Source organism: Schistocerca americana, chromosome 2, assembly GCF_021461395.2.
Source record: "Schistocerca americana isolate TAMUIC-IGC-003095 chromosome 2, iqSchAmer2.1, whole genome shotgun sequence".
Taxonomy (NCBI): Eukaryota; Metazoa; Arthropoda; class Insecta; order Orthoptera; family Acrididae; genus Schistocerca; species Schistocerca americana.
The window spans coordinates 602142315-602161169 of NC_060120.1; the positions used below are offsets into that span (position 1 = coordinate 602142315).

Here is an 18855-nt window from a genome sequence, read left to right on the forward strand (position 1 = left end):
AATGTGTGTACCACTATTCGTCCTTGCTTTAATGCATGGTGGTACAAAAATTGTACCGCTTAATTGTAAAGTCTTGACTCGTCCAGCATGAAGGTATGTTTTCTGAACCACCCACTGTATGTAATTTGGTAGTTCCCACTATGACAGAGAGAGGTCAGAAGTAGGATTGCTCCATGCAGTTTGTCTGTGGCAATTGTTGTTTCCTGCAGCATGCACGGTGTTGCTGGTTTTTGCCCAGTACAATCGAGTGTGTAATTGTTTCCGCCTTTATGCGATACAGTGTTGATTCAGCTGTTTATTACAGGTACGATGATGGTTGTTATACATTCAGAATCACTGTAGAAGTCACAGTTCTTATATATTCTATAGAAGACGAGTATTTTGTGAATAATTCAGAATCCAAAATATGTACCGCCATGCATCAATGTTCCTCCAATAGGTGAGTTACTGCTTTGAATATTGAGTAGTGTTAGACATTTCATGCATTGTTTGTGCAATCAAGTTGCATAGGAGTGTAAATGAAGTGCATACAAATAATTTGAGGCATTATCTTCCATTTCAGTTTATAATGAATCACTTTATGGAAGTACTGAAAGATACTCCATGCTGAAATACCTTCAGGTCAGAGTTCGTCGGACGAAGATGCAGATTTTAGGGGTGACGACCCATATTACTGTGTACCACATTCAGGAATTCTTATTTCTGAAACAAGCTCTTCACATGAAAGTTATTCACTTGAGAAAATACACAATCAAACAAGGGGCTTGTTCTGGTGGAACTGTATCGAGTTCAACTGCTGATCCACAGCAAGTACAGCACAGAATGCACGTGACGAAAGTGTAACTTCCACGGACGTAACATCATGTAAACAGCCTCCCCAGTGCGGGAAAACAGAAAAACCCTGACAACCTCTACCTTTTCCTCAGAAACTGGTCCTGCTGTGCATGTGAGAGACTTGGAGGATTCCACTCCCTATAATTTGTTCAAATTGTTCATATCTTATGATGTAATTCAGAGGATGCAGACTATTTTATGCTGAACAGGAGAATCAGAAAAATGGGAAACCTTACTAACACACAACATGTGGGGAGATGGAAACTTTTCTTGGCTTGAACATTCTCATGGGCATAAAACGACAGGCAAGTTACAGGGATTACTGGAGCTGATGATGCCTACATTAGTTCAGTGATGCCTGTTAATCATTTGCATCTAACTGACAACAGCTACATGCCAAAGCAGGGCGAGGAGGGTTATAACAAGCTGAACAACTTACAACTATTTTTGCCCATGGTGGGTGACGATTTCAGAAGTGTTTATCATCCAAGTGAATATGTAGGTGTAGATGAGTCGATCATCAAATTCAAAGGCAGGTCATCTTATCTATTTAAAAAAAAAACACCAATCAAATGAGGCTACAATGTGTGGATGTTAGCAGATAAGTCTGGTTATGCACAAAAATTTGACATTTATACAGGTAAAATAGGCAACACAATGGAAAAATGCCTTGAAGAGAGGGTGGTAAAAGAGCTGCTGACAGGTCTCGAAGGAAAAAATCATAGAGTTTTCTTTGAAAGTTATTTAACCAGTGTACAACTGATGGAGGATCTCGAAAGGAAACAAATACATGCATGTGGGACTGTCAATATATCACGAAAGAATCTGCCTAAGCTGAATCAAGACAAAGAATTGAAATATGGTGAATACAACTGGGGTGTGTATTGTAAAATGGGAGGACAAAAGAACAGTGTATTTGCTGTCAAGCTTTGATGACCCAAGAACAATGAAGAAGTACTGCGGAAAGAAAAGGATGGGACTATGACAAAGCTGCCTTTCCCTCTACTGGTAATTGATTACAATGAAAATATGAACTGTGTGGATAAATTTTATCAAAGGAAATCAACATATGAAATTGATAGGAAGAGTATGAAATGATGGCCTTGTATCTTCTGATACTTTACTGATGGAAGTGTGTTGAATGCCTTTGTGCTTCACAAGGAACTGAAGTTTGAAACAATGACGATTTAGAACTTTCAGTGGGAAGTGTCTAGAAGTCTTGTGAGCAGCACCCTGGTTGCTTCAAGGAAGAGAGGCAGGCACCTGAGCAATCCAGTAGAGATTAGCAAAAAGAAACCTCAAGTGCTCAAAACTGTGAGAACAGAAAGTTCAGCACACCAGCCACAAAGAACTACATGACAAAGATGTGAAAATTGCAGCACTAAGGAAAAGCAGGTAAGAACTGAATTGATGTTTGTGTGTGCCAGGTACCTCTCTGCTTAGGAAAAAACAAGTCTGGCTTCGATGACTACCAAGCTGCTTGAAGTGTTACAAGTGGCAAGTTCCTCTATTTGTGCAAAAACAGATCCTGCATCCAATACTGCAATGTTACTTCAAGAGTGGTGGTACACATAATGTACCACCATTGTTTTCGAAAGACTCTTTTGAAATACATCATAATGTCTACTAATGTTTTTATTCTAATGTAATTATATAACTTTTAACCAAATTTTTATAAATTTGTTCAACAAATAAAAGTCTTGTGCAAAAGGGCCAAAATTTGTCTCATACCCCTGTGCATGAAAGCGTTAAACAAAGTGAGTGAATTTATTACTAGAGAAATGAAAAGGATGCACTGCAGAATTTGTATCACATTTGCCACCACTATGCTATTTATTTCACTGACATTTCAGGTACAAAAAAATAGAACTGTCCATGCAGAATCACAAAAATATGTTCCCTTCAAACAATTTTATAGTTATATTGACTGTAACTTTTCAATAATTAGCTTTAATTTTTTTGCTTTATTTTTAATTACTGACTCAGTCTTTGGTTCTGTCTTCAATATATCACTAAGTTTCGGTGAAATCAGCTGTGTGAAGTACGATATTGGCACTATATCTGTTCTCAAAAACCATTCGACAATCAGAAGAGCAGGCAATATTTGCTTTTCACTGTATTTATGGACAGATAATGAAGTTTCCAGGACATCTCTTGCTGCTCTTATTACGTCCACACAGTTCAATGCACAGCATCTGGAAAGAGCAGAAGTCATTTTTGTTTTCATTCAACAGTTCCACTATTTGGTAAGTTGTCTCCTTTATTCCTAAATTATTTACAGAGCATTTAAAGTTGCAGACTATTGGAATCTGGGTTGAATGTACCGGATACACAGTCACAAGACAGAGTGGGATTTCAAAATGGCTGTTAAGTAGAGCTTATGGATTACCGATATGAACAAGTGATGTTTGCCACTAATGTAACAAATCAGTCTGGACTTTTCACATGCCATCAAAAAATACCGAACTCCTCTTTCCAGCTTTTTGGTGAAACAGAAAATACTGGAATGTCAGCAGCCCAAAAGGTGAAAAGAGTAATCTCACATTCTGATGTCAAGCAGCCACTGAGAGTTGATGTATTCCTGATAAATCATCAGTTTTCCACCCAGCACTAACTTGCTTCATAACGTATCAAACTATGCATTAGTCCATATACATATCCTTCCCACCTCCACCTCATTTTCATTACAGTCTGAATTACGTTTTCTACAACAGTCTGTTCTCTTACTCATTTTTGGTTTTCCTGTCTCTCCTAGTAATCTCCACATGCATCTCTCCATTGCTTGCTGAAAAACCCTTAGTTTTTGAATGGATTTCAGTTAAAAGCCTGTGCCTCACTGCCACAGTCAGAAATGATAATATACATTGATTGTAAGCTTTTCTTTTCAGACTCACTGAAAGCTTAATTTTAAAAACCCTATTCAGTTTATCACATGCATACCAGACTATCTTTCTGTACGTTCTTTTGCATATTTCTTTCGCTGTCCATCTGGTCATTGTCTTCAACTACCCTAAGTACAAAACTCATGAATTAGTTCTATGAATTCGCTATTTACATGTATAATTTACTTGTCAATGTGTTCATTGTACATTACTTTAATCTTATTATAGTTCTTTCCAGGCCTTTTTCTTTTCAAACTTGCCATTTTAATGTCTTCTATAACATGTTGGACAGTATAATGTCATAAGCAAAATGAAGGCGGTTATTTAACACATATTCCTTCTTTGGTATCTCTGTATAGAGATCCTCCATGACTGAGAATAGATGTGGTGGTATTCACCCTCCTTATCTGGCTCCTATTTAAATTCTGAATTTTTCTCAGCCCTGCGGAAATCTAATGGAAACACTGACATATATATATTCTCCAGTATGATACCATCTGTTGAATCAATTCCCTGTTTCTCAAGGGCTGTTAGTGTATTTCATTAAAGCCACATGTATTTTCTCCAAAGCTTGAAGAATCTTCATAAACATAAAATTCAGTCTTCATTCTGAAATCCATCATTATTACAACTACTAAAAAAGAAAGAAAAAAGGGGGGAGGAGGAGGAGGAGGCTACTCTTCTCCTTTACGTCTGGCATGAATGCACCTGCTGTGACAAGTAATCAATAAGCAGTGACACGGCACAATTCTGGACTCCTAGTCTTCATTTCATTCTAACACGAATCACCAAATGAATTTCCATACACGATATCTCCTTGGACTTCAAAAAGCAAAACAGAAATCTTCTTTCATGTTAGTGTACCAGATTCTTGAACAATTTAGCCCCAGTCACCACCATAATTTGATTTTCTTACAGCAAGGCCAAACTAAAAGATTGCCAACACAAAATTTCAACACTATAGGAGACTGGTATTTTGTCACACACTCCTTCCAGCTACTTCACCAATTGCTTATCTTTTTCTCTGTCACATCTTACTTTAGTTTGGTCCTGGACATGAAGAACTAATCTCAGTTGATTGACTTCTTAAAGTAATCACATTTCTCATATTTCAATGCTATGCCATAAGAATATGAAGTTAACTGGGTGATGCAATTAAATCTTCAGACAGCAAAAGTTAACCATCAGAATAATGACTAATGCAAGATGAATAGACAGCTACACACACAGTTTTAGGTGTGTATGTTGTTCATTTTAGAAGAAGGCCTCCTGACCGAAAGCTTATGTGTTCGGTAGTCTTTCGGTTGTGCCTGTCTGCGACTCAATGTCTCCACTATATGGTGAGTAGCAATCTATTCGTTTCACAAAACTGTCATTACTCCATCCTGGATTTCCCATTGTTTTATTAATAAGTCCTATATTGCAACACTCATCCATTGGTACATAATGGCTAAAGGCGAAGGACGTCGGCAGCTATCAGAAACATGTGGATCTTTTCCTTTAATGCAACCACCTCTGATCTAAGTACCATTTATACAGCTTATGAAAAGGAAAGTTGCTACTCACTATACAGCAGAGATGCTGAGTTGCAGATAGGCATAACAAAAAAACTGTCACAACATAAGCTTTCACCAACAAGACCTTTGTCAAAAATAGACAACACACACACACACACACACACACACAACTCTCACAAATGTGACTGTAGCCTCTGACAGCTGAAGCTACACTGCGAGCAACAGCAGCAGTGCATGATGGGAGTGGCAACTGTGCAAGGGTAAGGAGGAGGCTGGGATGGGGAGGGGAAGGGATAGCGGGGTGGGGTGGAGTCAGTACCGAGGAGTGTGCAAGGATGGTGTGGAGAGACGGTAGGGCAGCTAGGTGCAGTCAGAAGGTTAGACAGAAGGCAGGGGAGAGGTTGGGGGCGGGGGTTAGTGGAAAAGTAGAGAAGTAAAAAGACAAGGTGTGTAGGTGGAATGAGAGCTGTGTAGTGCTGGAATGGGAACAGGGAAGGGGCTGGATGGGTGAGAAAATGACTAATGACAGTTGAGGCCAGGAAGGGTTATGGGAACATAGTAGGATGTGTTGCAGGGAGAATTCCCACCTGCACAATTCAGGAAAGCTGGTGTTGGTGGGAAGGATCCAAATTGCACAGCCTGTGAAGCAGTTATTGAAATGAAAGATGATGTGTTGGGCAATGTGCTCAGCAACAGGGTGGTCCACTTGTTTCTTGGCCACAGTTTGTCAGTGGCCATTCATGTGGACAGACAGCTTATTGGTTGTTGAGCCCACATAAGATGCAACACAGTAGTTGTCCTGCCTTTGATGGGATGGGTGATGTTTGTGATCGGACTGGAGTAGGTGGGAGGATCTTGCATCTTGGTCTGTTACAGGGATATGAGCCATGAGGTAAGGGATTGAGAGCAGGGGTTGTGTAGGGATGGACGAGTATATTGTGTAGGTTTGGTAGACAGCAGAATACCACTGTGGGAGGGGTGTGAAGGATAGTGGGCAGGATATTTCTCATTGCAGGGCATGACGAGAGGTAGTTGAAACCCTGGCAGAGAATGTGATTTGGTTGCTTCAGTCCTGGGTGGTACTGAGCTTTGAGGGTAATGCTCCTCTGTGGCCAGACGGTGAGACTTTGGGAGGTTGTGGGAGGCTGGAAAGATAAGGCATGGGAGATTTGTTTTTGTACAATGTTGGGAGAATAATTAAGGTCAGTGATACCCTTGGTATATTTGGAGAGGTACTGCTTGTCACTGCAGATGCGACGTCCACAGGTAGCTAGGATGTATGGAAGTGACTTCTTAGTATGGAATGTGTGGCATCTGTCGAAATGGAGGTATTGCATGTGGTTACTAGGTTTGATATGGACAGAGGTACTGACATAGCCATTTTAAGGTAGAGGTCAACATCTAGGAAATTGCTTTGTTGGGCTGAGTTGGTCCAGGTAAAGTAAATGGAGAAGAAGCTGTTGAAGTTCTGGAGGAATGAGGACAGGATGTCCTCACCCTCGATCCAGATCGCAAAGATGTTATCAATGAATCTAAACCAGGAGAGTAGTTTAGGATACTGATGGCCCATGAATAGGTTGGCGTAGGATGGTGCCATGCGAGTGCCCATAGCCACACCCCAGATTTGTTTGTAGGTAATGCCTCCAAAGGAGAAGTAATTGTGGGTGAGGCTATAGTTGGTCATGGCGACTAGGAAGGAGATTATTGGTTTGGAATCCGTCGGGTGCTGGGAAAGATAGTGTTCAACAGTGGTAACGCCATGGGCATTAGGGATGTTAGTGTACAGGGAGGTGACATCTACAGTGACGAGCATGGCACCATATGGTAAAGCGTCATGAACTGTGGATGATCGGTGGGAGGAAATGGTTGGTATCTTTTATATAGGAGGATAGGTTCAGGTAATAGGCTGAAGGTGTTGGTCTATGAGAGCAGAGATTCTCTTAGTGGGGACACAGTAACCAGCCACAATGGGGCGTCCTGGGTGGTCGGGTTTATGGACTTTAGGAAGCATGTAAAAGGTAGGAGTGCACGGAGTGGTAGGGATGACAGAGAGATGGGCTCAGGGGAGAGGTTCTGGGGTAGGCCTAAGGCTATGAGGAGAATCTGGAGATCCTGCTGGATTTCTGGAATGGGGTCACTGAGACAAAGGTTGTAGGTGGAAGTATCTGACAGCTGGTGGAGTCCTTTTACCAGGTAATTCTTGTGGGTCAAAACAACAGTAGTAGAGCCTTTTCCGTAGATAGGATCATAAGGTTGGGGTCAGTTTCTAGATGATGGACTGTGGTTCTTTTTGCGGATGTAAGGTTAGTTTGCATGTTGAGGGATTTGGGGAGTGATGGTGAGGCAAGATTCCAGGTTAAGAAATTCTGGAAAGTTAACAAGGAGTGATTTGGGGGCAATGGGAGTGGATCACAGTTGGGTGGAGAAGTAAACTGAGTCAGGTAGGGTTCAACATTGGTCTTTGGTTGAGTCTGACTGGTAGAGTTGGTGTTGAAAAGAGTTTCCACTGTGGTGAACAGGAGAAGGACAGAAGGTCTTTAATAACTCCAACATGATTAAATTTGGGAGTAGGGCAGAAGGTGAGGCCTTTGGAAAGGACCGATATTTCTGTGGGGCTAAGGCTTCTGGAGGAAAGGTTCATGACTGTGTTTCGGGTCTGTTTAGGTTCTGGATTCTGTGTGGTGGTGGGAGGGAGTGTTGGAGGGTGGGGTAAACGTGGTATGTCTGCGAGACAGGGCTTGTCAGATATGAGGGGACATAGGGGAGATTTGGAGGTTGTTGCAAAGGTGGTGAACAATGGTACGCCAAAGTGGGAGTAGGAAGTGAGCAGGGTGGAGAGTTTTTTGAGGTGGCATTGCATATGTTGCTCTAGTTCCTGGAAGGCAAGATTTTCAAAGTGTGTTATGGGTTCCGGGAATTTAGGATTGCACAGCAAGAGAATTTTACGGATGGGGAGAAGGTATTTCAAGGAGGTTTGGGCTTGGTTTATATGGTTTTGCAGGACTATGTTAGTGAGGGCTAAGGATTGGTGGAATCTGAAATGTGGTATTCTCGGCACACTCTTAACACTGTGGATTGTGGAATATTGAGTAGTTCCAACTATTCCACATTCAAAGTCTGTTAATTCGCTACATGCAGCCATAATCACTTCAGAAACCTTTTCATGTGACCACCTGAGTAGAAACGACAGCTCTGCCAATGGACTATACTTTTATACCTTTCTTATGTGATACTACTGCCATCTGTATATGTGTGTATTGTGTCTCATGATTTTTACCACCCTCATGAATATTAACCACATCGTAGTGGAGGCAGGCATAGACAAAGGTGACAATAGATGCTTGCTTTTTGCAAACAGGAGATTGTTCCATGCAGAACAGGGGAAAAGTTGTTGGAAAGGTGACTATCGAACATCTAAAGAGAAAGCTCATTCAGGTTCTAGTATTACATCAGATGCAGCAGTACAAGGCAAGGCAGAAATCTTAGTACAAAATGAAAGCAAGCCAAAATACAGGGAAAAATTAGAGAAGTGAGGACCAGAAGAAATGCTGAATAATTTTTTAAAGTATGCTTCAATAATTTAACTATCAATATCAAGTCTTTTGAGAATTTAGGATATTTAAGTCTGATAATTTTCTGTTTTTTGGATCAAAGAACTGCACTTTCATTATCACAGTAAAGATTTCCTGAGATGCAGCCAATCTGTGCTCTCTCTCTTTGGAAACCAGGCCACATGCCAGGATAAAGGGTGTGTGATGGAGTACGTAACATAGCAGGTAGGACTATCATACTTGTTGTGATATACCACTCCTGACATCAATGTAATTTTTTTCCTTTACTTGATAGCTTTGTTAACAGCACACATACAATTCACACAAAATAGCTAATTTCTTATTCACGCTTTATTTCACTGAACTTTATTATTCACTGTACAGTTTCTCAATTACTGATGATAATATTAGTCAGTTCACTTGGAAATATTCTTCCTAAAGAAATATCCAGGATTTAGATTCACACAAAATTAAGTGGATGTGAAATTTTCAGTGAGCAAATAGCTTTTTGTTTCTAAATTGAAACCGTTCATTTGAAATCTGTCATCCTACTCCTCTCCACAAACATTTTACTTTTTGCAAAATCTTCCTATCTGAAATGTGCCAGAAAGCTCCAATCTCTTAAATATTGATTATTTCCAAAATTCAGTACCACAGTATTGTGGCCCACATTCTTCTGATTCCATAATTGCCAACTTTCATTAGAATATCTTGTTAGTTTGTTGATTGGTTAATTTGGAAAATTTAATGTTCTAGAAACTTTTTAGTACACTCTGGGAACTGTTGAGTAAATAGAAATCATTTTCATAAAATGATGCCTATAAATTTGCCTTTTCACTAGTTATATAGCTCACAGTTAAAACAGATTTGCTGTTCCTCCTATTGTAATTGTGTGCTCCTCAATTTTATGTTAATATTTAAAATGCGACAACAAATTTTCTTTTTTAATCTCAAACATGTCTACATAAGATGTGAGTTAATGCCCAATATCTATACTATCAACACCACTGTGTTGTTATCATTTATTTGGAACTTACCATTCCTTTTTTGATAAAAGCCAAGAAGACTACTGTGCCAGTAAACTGTGCAGTTACTGTATGAGACTACATATGTAAAACATTCTGTACTGGGTCATCAATCTATATATTACAGGACTGAATAGTAACAATTATTGTGCTAATCTGCCAGAAGATAAATGTTTAACATAGTGTCCATTACAGTAACTGACAACCTGGTATGTACACTTAATGATTATTAATTGTGACAAATCTGATCATCAGACCATGAATATTGATTATAAGTAAAAGTGAAAAAATTTAAAATTCATTACCACATTGGGGGATATTTCATGTCACATAATTCTGTGAGATACATTCACAACAGCAAGATCATCAACACCATATGCCAGTGCAGCTACCGAAGGCTCGATATCAGGTGAACGAGGTTACTAGTAGTAACACTACCTTAAAAACTTTGTTCAGTTGACCTAGTTGGTAGTACCGGTACTTTATAAGGACCTCTTGGCAGATTTACCGTGTTGACTGCAACAGAGAGGCAAATGGGCCTAGGAAATCACCAATGCAACTCAACAGTGGAAGCAGCAGTGGCACACTCTTTTGGGGCTCATATGCAGATAAGTTTCAAGCTGAACAAAAGGAACAATTCCTCCAGTAATTACATTTGGTGGAAATCAAAGAGATTGGAATGACAACTGTGGTACTACCTGCATGCATGAACAGGATACATTTAATGGCTGCATTACTGTGAACTGGTCTGTAAGTAAATCTGGAAAATTAGAAAATGTACAGGTGGAAGTGGAATGGGTGTAAATACATATTTTAGGAATCACTGATATGTGATGGACAGAAGAGAATGATTTTTGGAGTGGAGATCATAGGTTTTTCATACTGGACCAGAAAATGGTAGAGCAGGAATGGGGAATATGCAATTGAGTAAACATAAAGATGACATTTTGAGTTGCAGACAGGCACAACAGAAAGACTATAAACATTAAGTTTCTGGTCAAAGCCTTTGTCAGAAAAGAGAAACACACACACACACACACACACACACACACACACACACTTTCACAGAAGCAAGCCCACTTTATGCACCACTGCTATCTTTCGCTGGACTGAGCGGCCACAGATACAGCAGTCATGTGTGTGTGTGTGTGTGTGTGTGTGTGTGTGTAACAGCAATCTATCCTTTCCATAACTGTTGGTATTCCAACCATTCCAACCTGGACTGTCTACTGCTCGATAGAGCAAATGAGTATCTGTGGGGAACTGAAAAAACATTGACTGTGAAACTAAATGGATATCCAGTAGATTTTGCCCTTTCTTGTAAAGAGATTTTACTTTCTTGTTCAATAGTGTAAATGGTTATCTGTGAGGGAACTGAAATAACAATGACTGAAATTGAATGGACAACCAGCAGACATTGCAATTATACACATTGACCACAAATGCAGATGATACACAGCTGAATAAGTGTATGATAATATAAATGAACTTGGGAAATGTGTCGACGGGGATGATGGAAATTCAATTTCTAATGTTTAGAGGTGACTAGTGGGTGTTGACTGCAGGCTCATCTCAACATTTAAACCTGAAAAAATTGTATCCATATTTTTAGTTTGCTCCTTCTCAATGATCAGTGTTAAGTGATAATGGTGAACAATCTGCACTGTTCATAAATTTGTTAAATGGCTTACAATGTTGGGCCCACACACATATTTTCTGCTATTCATGCATTTTCATCAAAGAAATGTCCTGAAAGTAAACTTACTGTACACTATAAACACAAAATAGAGAAACTATTTCCATGAAACTAAAGTACTTCCAGTAAATCCAGCAACAAATGTGCAGGAGTTGTAAACAATGATACAACACACAAATATTACTGACTCCTTCATAAAAAGTCATGCAAGGCTGTGTATACGAACACTGTCTTCTTTACACGAAACCTCTTTAGTAACCTAATGGCTGCTGTTGACCTCTTTTAGCTCCTCTCCCACACATTTTGTAGTTAACATTGTATTTATTTTCTTTCTTTCATTAATCAGTTTACAGTTCGTGCCCCTTAGTCTTATTTCTTCTCTCCTCTGAGTTCCTGTACAAGCCAGTAGCAGCCTATCTCCTTCCTTATAGATCGCTATCTGAACCATAACCATCTCCTCTTTTTTATGATACATTGTTTTCCTACCCCTCCACATTAGCTTCCTCTCTCTAATAACCACTGTATACAAAGCAGAAGGAGTTATTTAGACACTAAAGATAATAATGCCAAAATGCTGTATCAATCTTACCTTCATCATTGAGTAACAATTTATCATTCTCACAATAAGGTACTAACAGACTGGGAAGATATGGGAGAAAAGTTTTTCGATCCACTGTCATGTGACTGCCCTGCATGACAGGTGTGTTGTGCAGGTAGTCTTGGCATGCATTGCTGGGGCTACATTTGCAGGTGGGCATGACTAAGCAAAGAGAGGGGAGGAGGAGAAGATGGATAGTGAGAGGGGAGAGAAGATTGACTGTGAGAGGGTGGATGGGGGGAAGGAGGAGGAGGAGGAGGAGGAGGAGGAGGAGGTGAGGAGATGGACAGAGAGAGGCGAGGATGAAACAGACATAGAGACAGGGTGGATGAGATGGGCAGGAATAGGGGAATGGAGATGAGAGAGAGAGAGAGAGAGGGAGAGGGAGAGGGAGAGGGAGAGAGAGAGAGAGAGAGAGAGAGAGAGAGAGAGAGAGATAGGGGGGGGAGGTGAAATGGATGGACAGAGGTTGGAGGATGAGGATGAGGATGAGGTGGAGATGGAGAGAGGGACGGAAAGCTGGGCAGGCAAAGAGGGTGGCAGAAGGAGATGGATAGAGAGAGAAGAGGGGGTGGAGGAGGTGAGCAGATAGAGGAGGAGGGGGGGGGGGAGGAGGAGGAGGTGGACAGATAGACAGCCTACTAATGAATACAGTGTAAGGGAAGTCCTCACACTTCAGACAGCTTTTAACTGTGAAGCACTCTCAACTATAAAATCAAAATTACAGCCACCATCATCACTGTACCAATACAACATCACTGTAACAATACAAATGTCATTCACACCTAAAGCTGTGCACATTTTTGTACTGCCAGGCACAGGTGACAATGTACACAAACCACTGACATGCAAAAATTTGCATCACACTGGGGTGAAGAAAAAAAGGCATTCACAGAGAAAAAGGGCAGGGGGGGGGGGGGGGGAGGAGAGGGAGAGGAGGCCAGGCCAGACAGAGAGAGGGAGGAGGATATGGAAAGATATGAGAGGAAGAGGAGATAGACTGTGAGAGGGGAGATGGGCAGAGAAAGGGGGGTACAGGAGGACAGAGAGTAGGGAGGACACAAGGACAAAGGAAGTGGGGGGAGGAGATGGTGAACTGAGAGGGGGTGGAGGAGAAACTGCATGTAATATACGTGAGATATGCACGTTTGGGCAAAGATGCAGGGAAAAGGCTAGTATTTTGAATACATACTAACCCATTTATAGCAGTCTTGAATATCAAATTAGATGTGTATAAGCATAAAACATGTTCCTGTATTGTTTGCATGTGAGAGATGCTGGCAGATGTATCAGGAGTCCCATTTCATCCCATATAAACATCTCCCAGATGAGGACACCTCTACTACCTGCCTGATAATGCTCTCTTGGCTACATACTCATAGCTATCACCGGCCTGCATCTACATGTGCTGCAACCAATTGTGGTGTTCCTGCACGCACACTAATCTCCGGGTCCTGACACTGGCAGTGAGCACATGTGTGGGGATAGTGAGTTCTGTACCCCATTTTGAGGTGATATGGATGGTAAGATTCTTCAACCTTCACCAGATGTTCCTGTTGTCCAGCACCAATTGTTGCACAGTAGCCCTTCTATTGATTGGTTTCACTCCGAAGTTAATTTAAAATATTCACAGTGAAAACATTATCAATTGTTTTGCACCATTTAACACAGTGGCTAGAGGCCCCATGGGCTATTATATTCACATTATGCAATGTTTTACAGCTTAGTGGCTGCTATTAAAAGTGTGCTGTTCTGTGAGAACTTCCACATGCTCCAACTTACTGATCTCATTTTAGTTATCTTTAATAATGACAAAATTTTAAGTTCTTTTTAAAAAATAAATCTGCCACATAATACAGGTTGACAATTATTGAACTATATGAAATAAAATCGTCATAACTTCTGAACAGTTTGAGTTAGGACGTTCAAACTGCATGGTTGGCCGTGGGGCAGGATGGGAATTAGTATCATTTGGTTTGACTTGGTTTAGTGACGAAGCCCACTTTCATTCGGACGGGTTCGTCAATAAGCAAAATTGGCATATTTGGGGGGACTGAGAATCCGCATTCCTCAATTGAGAAGTCTTCTTCACCCTCTACTGATGCCTGTGTGGTGTGCAATTCCCAGTCACAGAATAAATGATACGATATTCGTTGATGTCACGGCAACTACAGAATGGTGTGTGAAGGTTTTGGAAGATGATTTCATCCCAATTATCCTGATTTTGACAAGATGTGGTTCATGCAAGATGGAGCTAGACTCCATCAAAGCAGGAGAGAGTTTGATGTCCTGGAGGAGCACTTTTGGTACAACATATGGCTCTGGAGTACAAAGAGGTCACTGGCACGTGCCTTGATTGGCCGCTGTATTCTCCGGATCTGAACACATGTGATTCTGTTTTTTGGGACTATATTAAAGACAAGGTACACAGCAATAGCCCCAAAACCATTGCTGAGCTGGAAACAACCACTCAGAATGTCATAGACAGCACTGATGTTCCAACACTTCAGTGGGTCATGCAGAATTGTACTATTTGTCTGCACCACATCATCACCAATGATGGCAAGCATAACGTAAATCCAAATACCTCTAGCAACACTTACATGTTGAATAAAGTGTGTGCATGCTGTAGTTTGTAACTAATTAATGTTTTTTTTTTTTTTTTTTTCATATAGTTCAATAAATGTCATCCTGTACATGATTTTGTATTTATTTTATGTTTCAATCAATCATTCATAACAGTGGATGACTGACAATAAATACATGCAAAACAGTCAAAAAAATGATTTAAATTTTTGTCCATATTATTGCTGCTGTTATTGTAAAACTTAAACGCATGGTGATACCTCTAATACTGCTGTTATTGTAAAACTTAAACACATGGTGATTACTCTAATAGATAAAGAAAAATGACTTACCTCTTGCATAAGTCATTGAGTTTGCGCACTGAATATAATGATCCTAATTCGTTACAATATTCTGTTACAAGCTGCTTTTCTACAGTAAATTCATTATTTTCTTGTGACTCTATCCTGTAAATAAGTAATAATTCTGTAAAAAAAAGTATTTCCATTCTAAAAAAATATTACTTCAGTGAAAAATTAATATAAATGGATAAAAGGGTGAAAGTGGAAAGATAACATTGTAACAGTTTGCAAGAGTCTTTTGAAATGGATGCTAGGAATTACTGGATGAGATATTGTGAGGGGGAAAAACTGGAATGGAAGTTCTGCACAAAACAAATAAGAAACGCAAGTATGAGACTTGCTGTACTGGCAGTATTTGTATGTGTGGCCAGGGATGCTATTTTTTAAGCATGCATTGATCTCGTCTGCTGGTGTTGACTTGGGGATAACTGTGTTAATCAAAAATCTCCTGACAACATGAGTAGAGCTCCTCCCATCACTTCAGAGTTTCTTCGTAAGTCTTGTAATGTTCTATCAATGGCTTTGAGCAATTTTTTATGTGCCATTGTGCATTCATCCCAGAAGATAATTTTAGCCTTGTTTAGAAGTTCACCCCATACAGATTCCCTAGAGCTTTTACATATTGCAAATTGTTCTTTAGCTATTTCAATGGTAATTGTCAGGTGCAGCGGGCAGTTCGTCGTCCTTCTATAAGTGTGGTTGCAATGCCGGATAATGTCAGTATTGTTTAACATGTATTTCTGCCAGCAATAGATTTATTAGAAACATTTTCCCGGTGTCACCTAGTGCATCCAAGTGCATAATTCCACTAGTGTTGTTGTTGATCCGGTCCATCATAATGTCATAAATTTCCTTTTGATTGTCACTGAGGAGTGGTTTGTTGTGAGAAATGTATTGAAGCAGTTCGTTGATGATGGAGTTATTTTACTCGGTAATTTCGAAGATTAGCACACTGACAGCATCATTTCATGGTGCTTGCATCCCAAGTTGTACTAAGGTCTGGTTGTTTATTGCTAAACATTTGTCTTCTGGGTGACTGAGTGTTTCACTGAAAATGTCGTTATTGATTTCAATAGTCAGGTCAGGATAAGCTTGTCATATTTGATACAGTATGTTGTCACTCATACACTCTTTGAAGGAGTCCCATAGCTGTGTTGGATTCAATGGGTTACATGTTGTCAGAATTACAGCGAATAAGTCTCTCATTTTTCAGCTGAGTCTGTGAGTGAGGCTTCTTGTAGTTTTAGTTCTCAGTGATTGTCATTTTCCTATAGTCCTAAGCATCAGCATGCTTCTCTGTATGTCTGGCATATGTAACAGTCAACAGTCTTGGGATCTGTGAAACTTGTTGGTCCCCATATTTCATGTGGCAATATCCGGTGATAGAAACATTCAGCATTGTTCATCTACAGTGTATAGTCAGCCTAGTGCACCAGTTTTTATGATTCCTGGGTATACTTCTACTGGAATTCCTTGCTTTCATAATTGAAAGATTTTTCTTCTTGTGTTCCATGTATAACAAGTAGGGACGCTGACATATGGTAATGTTTTGTGAATGGATCCACTTGGCACAGTTGGTAAAAAGCTGTTAATGTTGCATTCTGAGGTGGTTTGCTTGCAATTTCTCTGGCAGTGTCTCTTGCAGCATAAACTCTCTGTCCACTCTCCAAATGTACTGCTAGACAGTACGCAGCTGGTTTGTATTTCTATATGAGAAAACGAAAATGCTGATGTATCTTTCCATTTGCTACATGAGGAGCTTGTCATTTCTGTTTTGTTATTCACTGTCTTTGACTATTTGAAATACTGCCATGTCACTGCCTTTGTTCACATACTTACAGACATATTTGATGGATTTCACCAAATTGCAGTATTCTGTGTTTACATGTGCTTGGAATATTTTGGCAAGTAGTGTGTTACATGGTACTACCCGTTGATTATCTATTTCCAGTTTCTCACAGCCTCATATTCATAATTTTGCTATGAAGCCACCATTTTTGGGTGATCATCTTCTGTATTTGGGATAGCTGTCAACTCCGGTTTGTGTGTCGTCCAAGTGTGTTTTTGGTTATTTTTTGGACATTTTCCTTCACTTAAACATGGCAAATTGGGGTTTAATGGCTTTCTTGGTCCGTGACTTATGTTTATCACTACTATTTTGTCCAATTCCGGAGCTTCTTGTGGAGATTGGGAAATTCAACCTGGATGATTTTGTCGATATCCATGGGATGAATTCTGTCATGAAGCCATATGAAATTGTGTGAGTGAGGCACTCCTTGTTTTTGCCATTCAATTGTGTACATCCAGCACCTAATGGTTCCAAAGATGTGGTGTTTTGTGACAACTTCAAAAAATCTCATTTGTTTTTGTCAGAAAACTCAGGCTATTATATACTGTTGATGCACGACCGCTTGTCTGTATCTTAGTTGTTCTTTGATTTATGGCCATGATGAGTTGCATGTGAATGTTATGGAGAGGTTAGGTCATCCATATTTTCTTATGTAGGTCATGGCATCTTGAGTGTATTTATGCATGTGTTCAGACTTCCTATGTATGATGAGGGTAAGATTGTCATTGTTCCAGTAGCATAAATTTTTCTGTCATTTCTGATTCAGTCTCATGTAAAGCACCTGTTCCACTTATATTTTTGTATACATGTCCAACAGGAAGTGTTGGAACGAATGGTGAGTGTTAAGAATGTGATTATATGTGTCATTGTCTCTGATCATTAAGAGTTAAGCAAGAACTCCTTGGAAGTGATTTTTTTATCTTTGTTTCTATGCCAATTTCAGGTTGGATTTGTTTCACATTAAAATGATATCCATCTTCTTCATGTAGAAATATTAATGGGTATTGAAGGGCACCTGTTCTTCATTGTACAATTATGTCATGGCTTTGTTTTCATAGTCCACAATTATGATGGCAACTTCGTCTATCTGAGGTGCATTAAATCGACATTCATCTTCTCTAGGTGATCTTTCGTTGGCTCGAATTATAACTTTATAGTCGTCAGAAATCATTTGGTCTAGTGCTGTTTTGAATCAGTTGATTGTATGATATTTGTGTACGATCCTCTGTACATCTAGAAACTACTACTCATCTCAATTCACTGATATATGTGCATTGTTGATCAATTTCTGTTTCTTTGTTTCCGATGAAATATGCCTGCAGAAATTTATGGTCTTCATTGAGTAGTGGTAGTAAAGATGCCATATTGTGATAGATATGTCATTGTTTGGGAAAAAAAACATAATCAATTTCATGTCTATTAGCGTCTATAACAGTGACACTTAAAGAAGTCATTTGGAAGCAGGTGTTGTATGCTTTTAAATTTTGTAAAAAGTGTTTTGATTCATGGGTTTTCCTGTTCATGTAATGTAACAACTCCTGCAGAGGTGCTTCCAGTGGTGGTAATTAAAGAACAGAATCCTGATGTTTTTTCCTGTTGCAAAATTGGCAGATATTATCCATTTTTCAATTACAACGTGTTTGTGTTTATTACACTCTTTCATTGGATCATAATAGAGTGCTTCAGTTGTTAGGTTCTCATGTTTACTTGTCCTCTTCAGGGCTTCTAGTAGGGCGATATTTTCATGGCTGGCTTGAGTTCACATTCTTTTATTATAAGATTGCGTCGCAATTCTTGACTCTTCAATCCATTCATTTCATTGCTCTTTGGTTTATCTGCTTCTCACAGTGCTCATTCTTATTTGTTGGCAACTTAAATGTGCTTCGTGCTCTTTGCCTGTTTAGTTTTTTCGCTGTTCTTTTTGTTTTCGCCATTTTGCTTCAGAACTGGCAAGATCTCCTTCTCTTTTATGCTTG

The 18855-nt window shown here is 39.7% G+C and overlaps 1 protein-coding gene across 1 annotated transcript in view; it reads right to left on the reverse strand.

The window, feature by feature from the left end:
• Positions 1-2648: 2648 nt before the first annotated feature.
• Positions 2649-18855, reverse strand: part of LOC124596115 (AP-4 complex accessory subunit Tepsin-like) — a 102521-nt gene continuing 86314 nt past the window's right edge. The window contains exons 8-9 of the mRNA XM_047135129.1: positions 15022-15135; positions 2649-3029 (exon numbers count right to left, since the gene is read on the reverse strand). Coding sequence (XP_046991085.1) covers positions 2753-3029; positions 15022-15135 — 391 coding nt within the window. The 3' untranslated portion in view covers positions 2649-2752. The remainder of the gene's footprint in view (positions 3030-15021; positions 15136-18855) is intronic.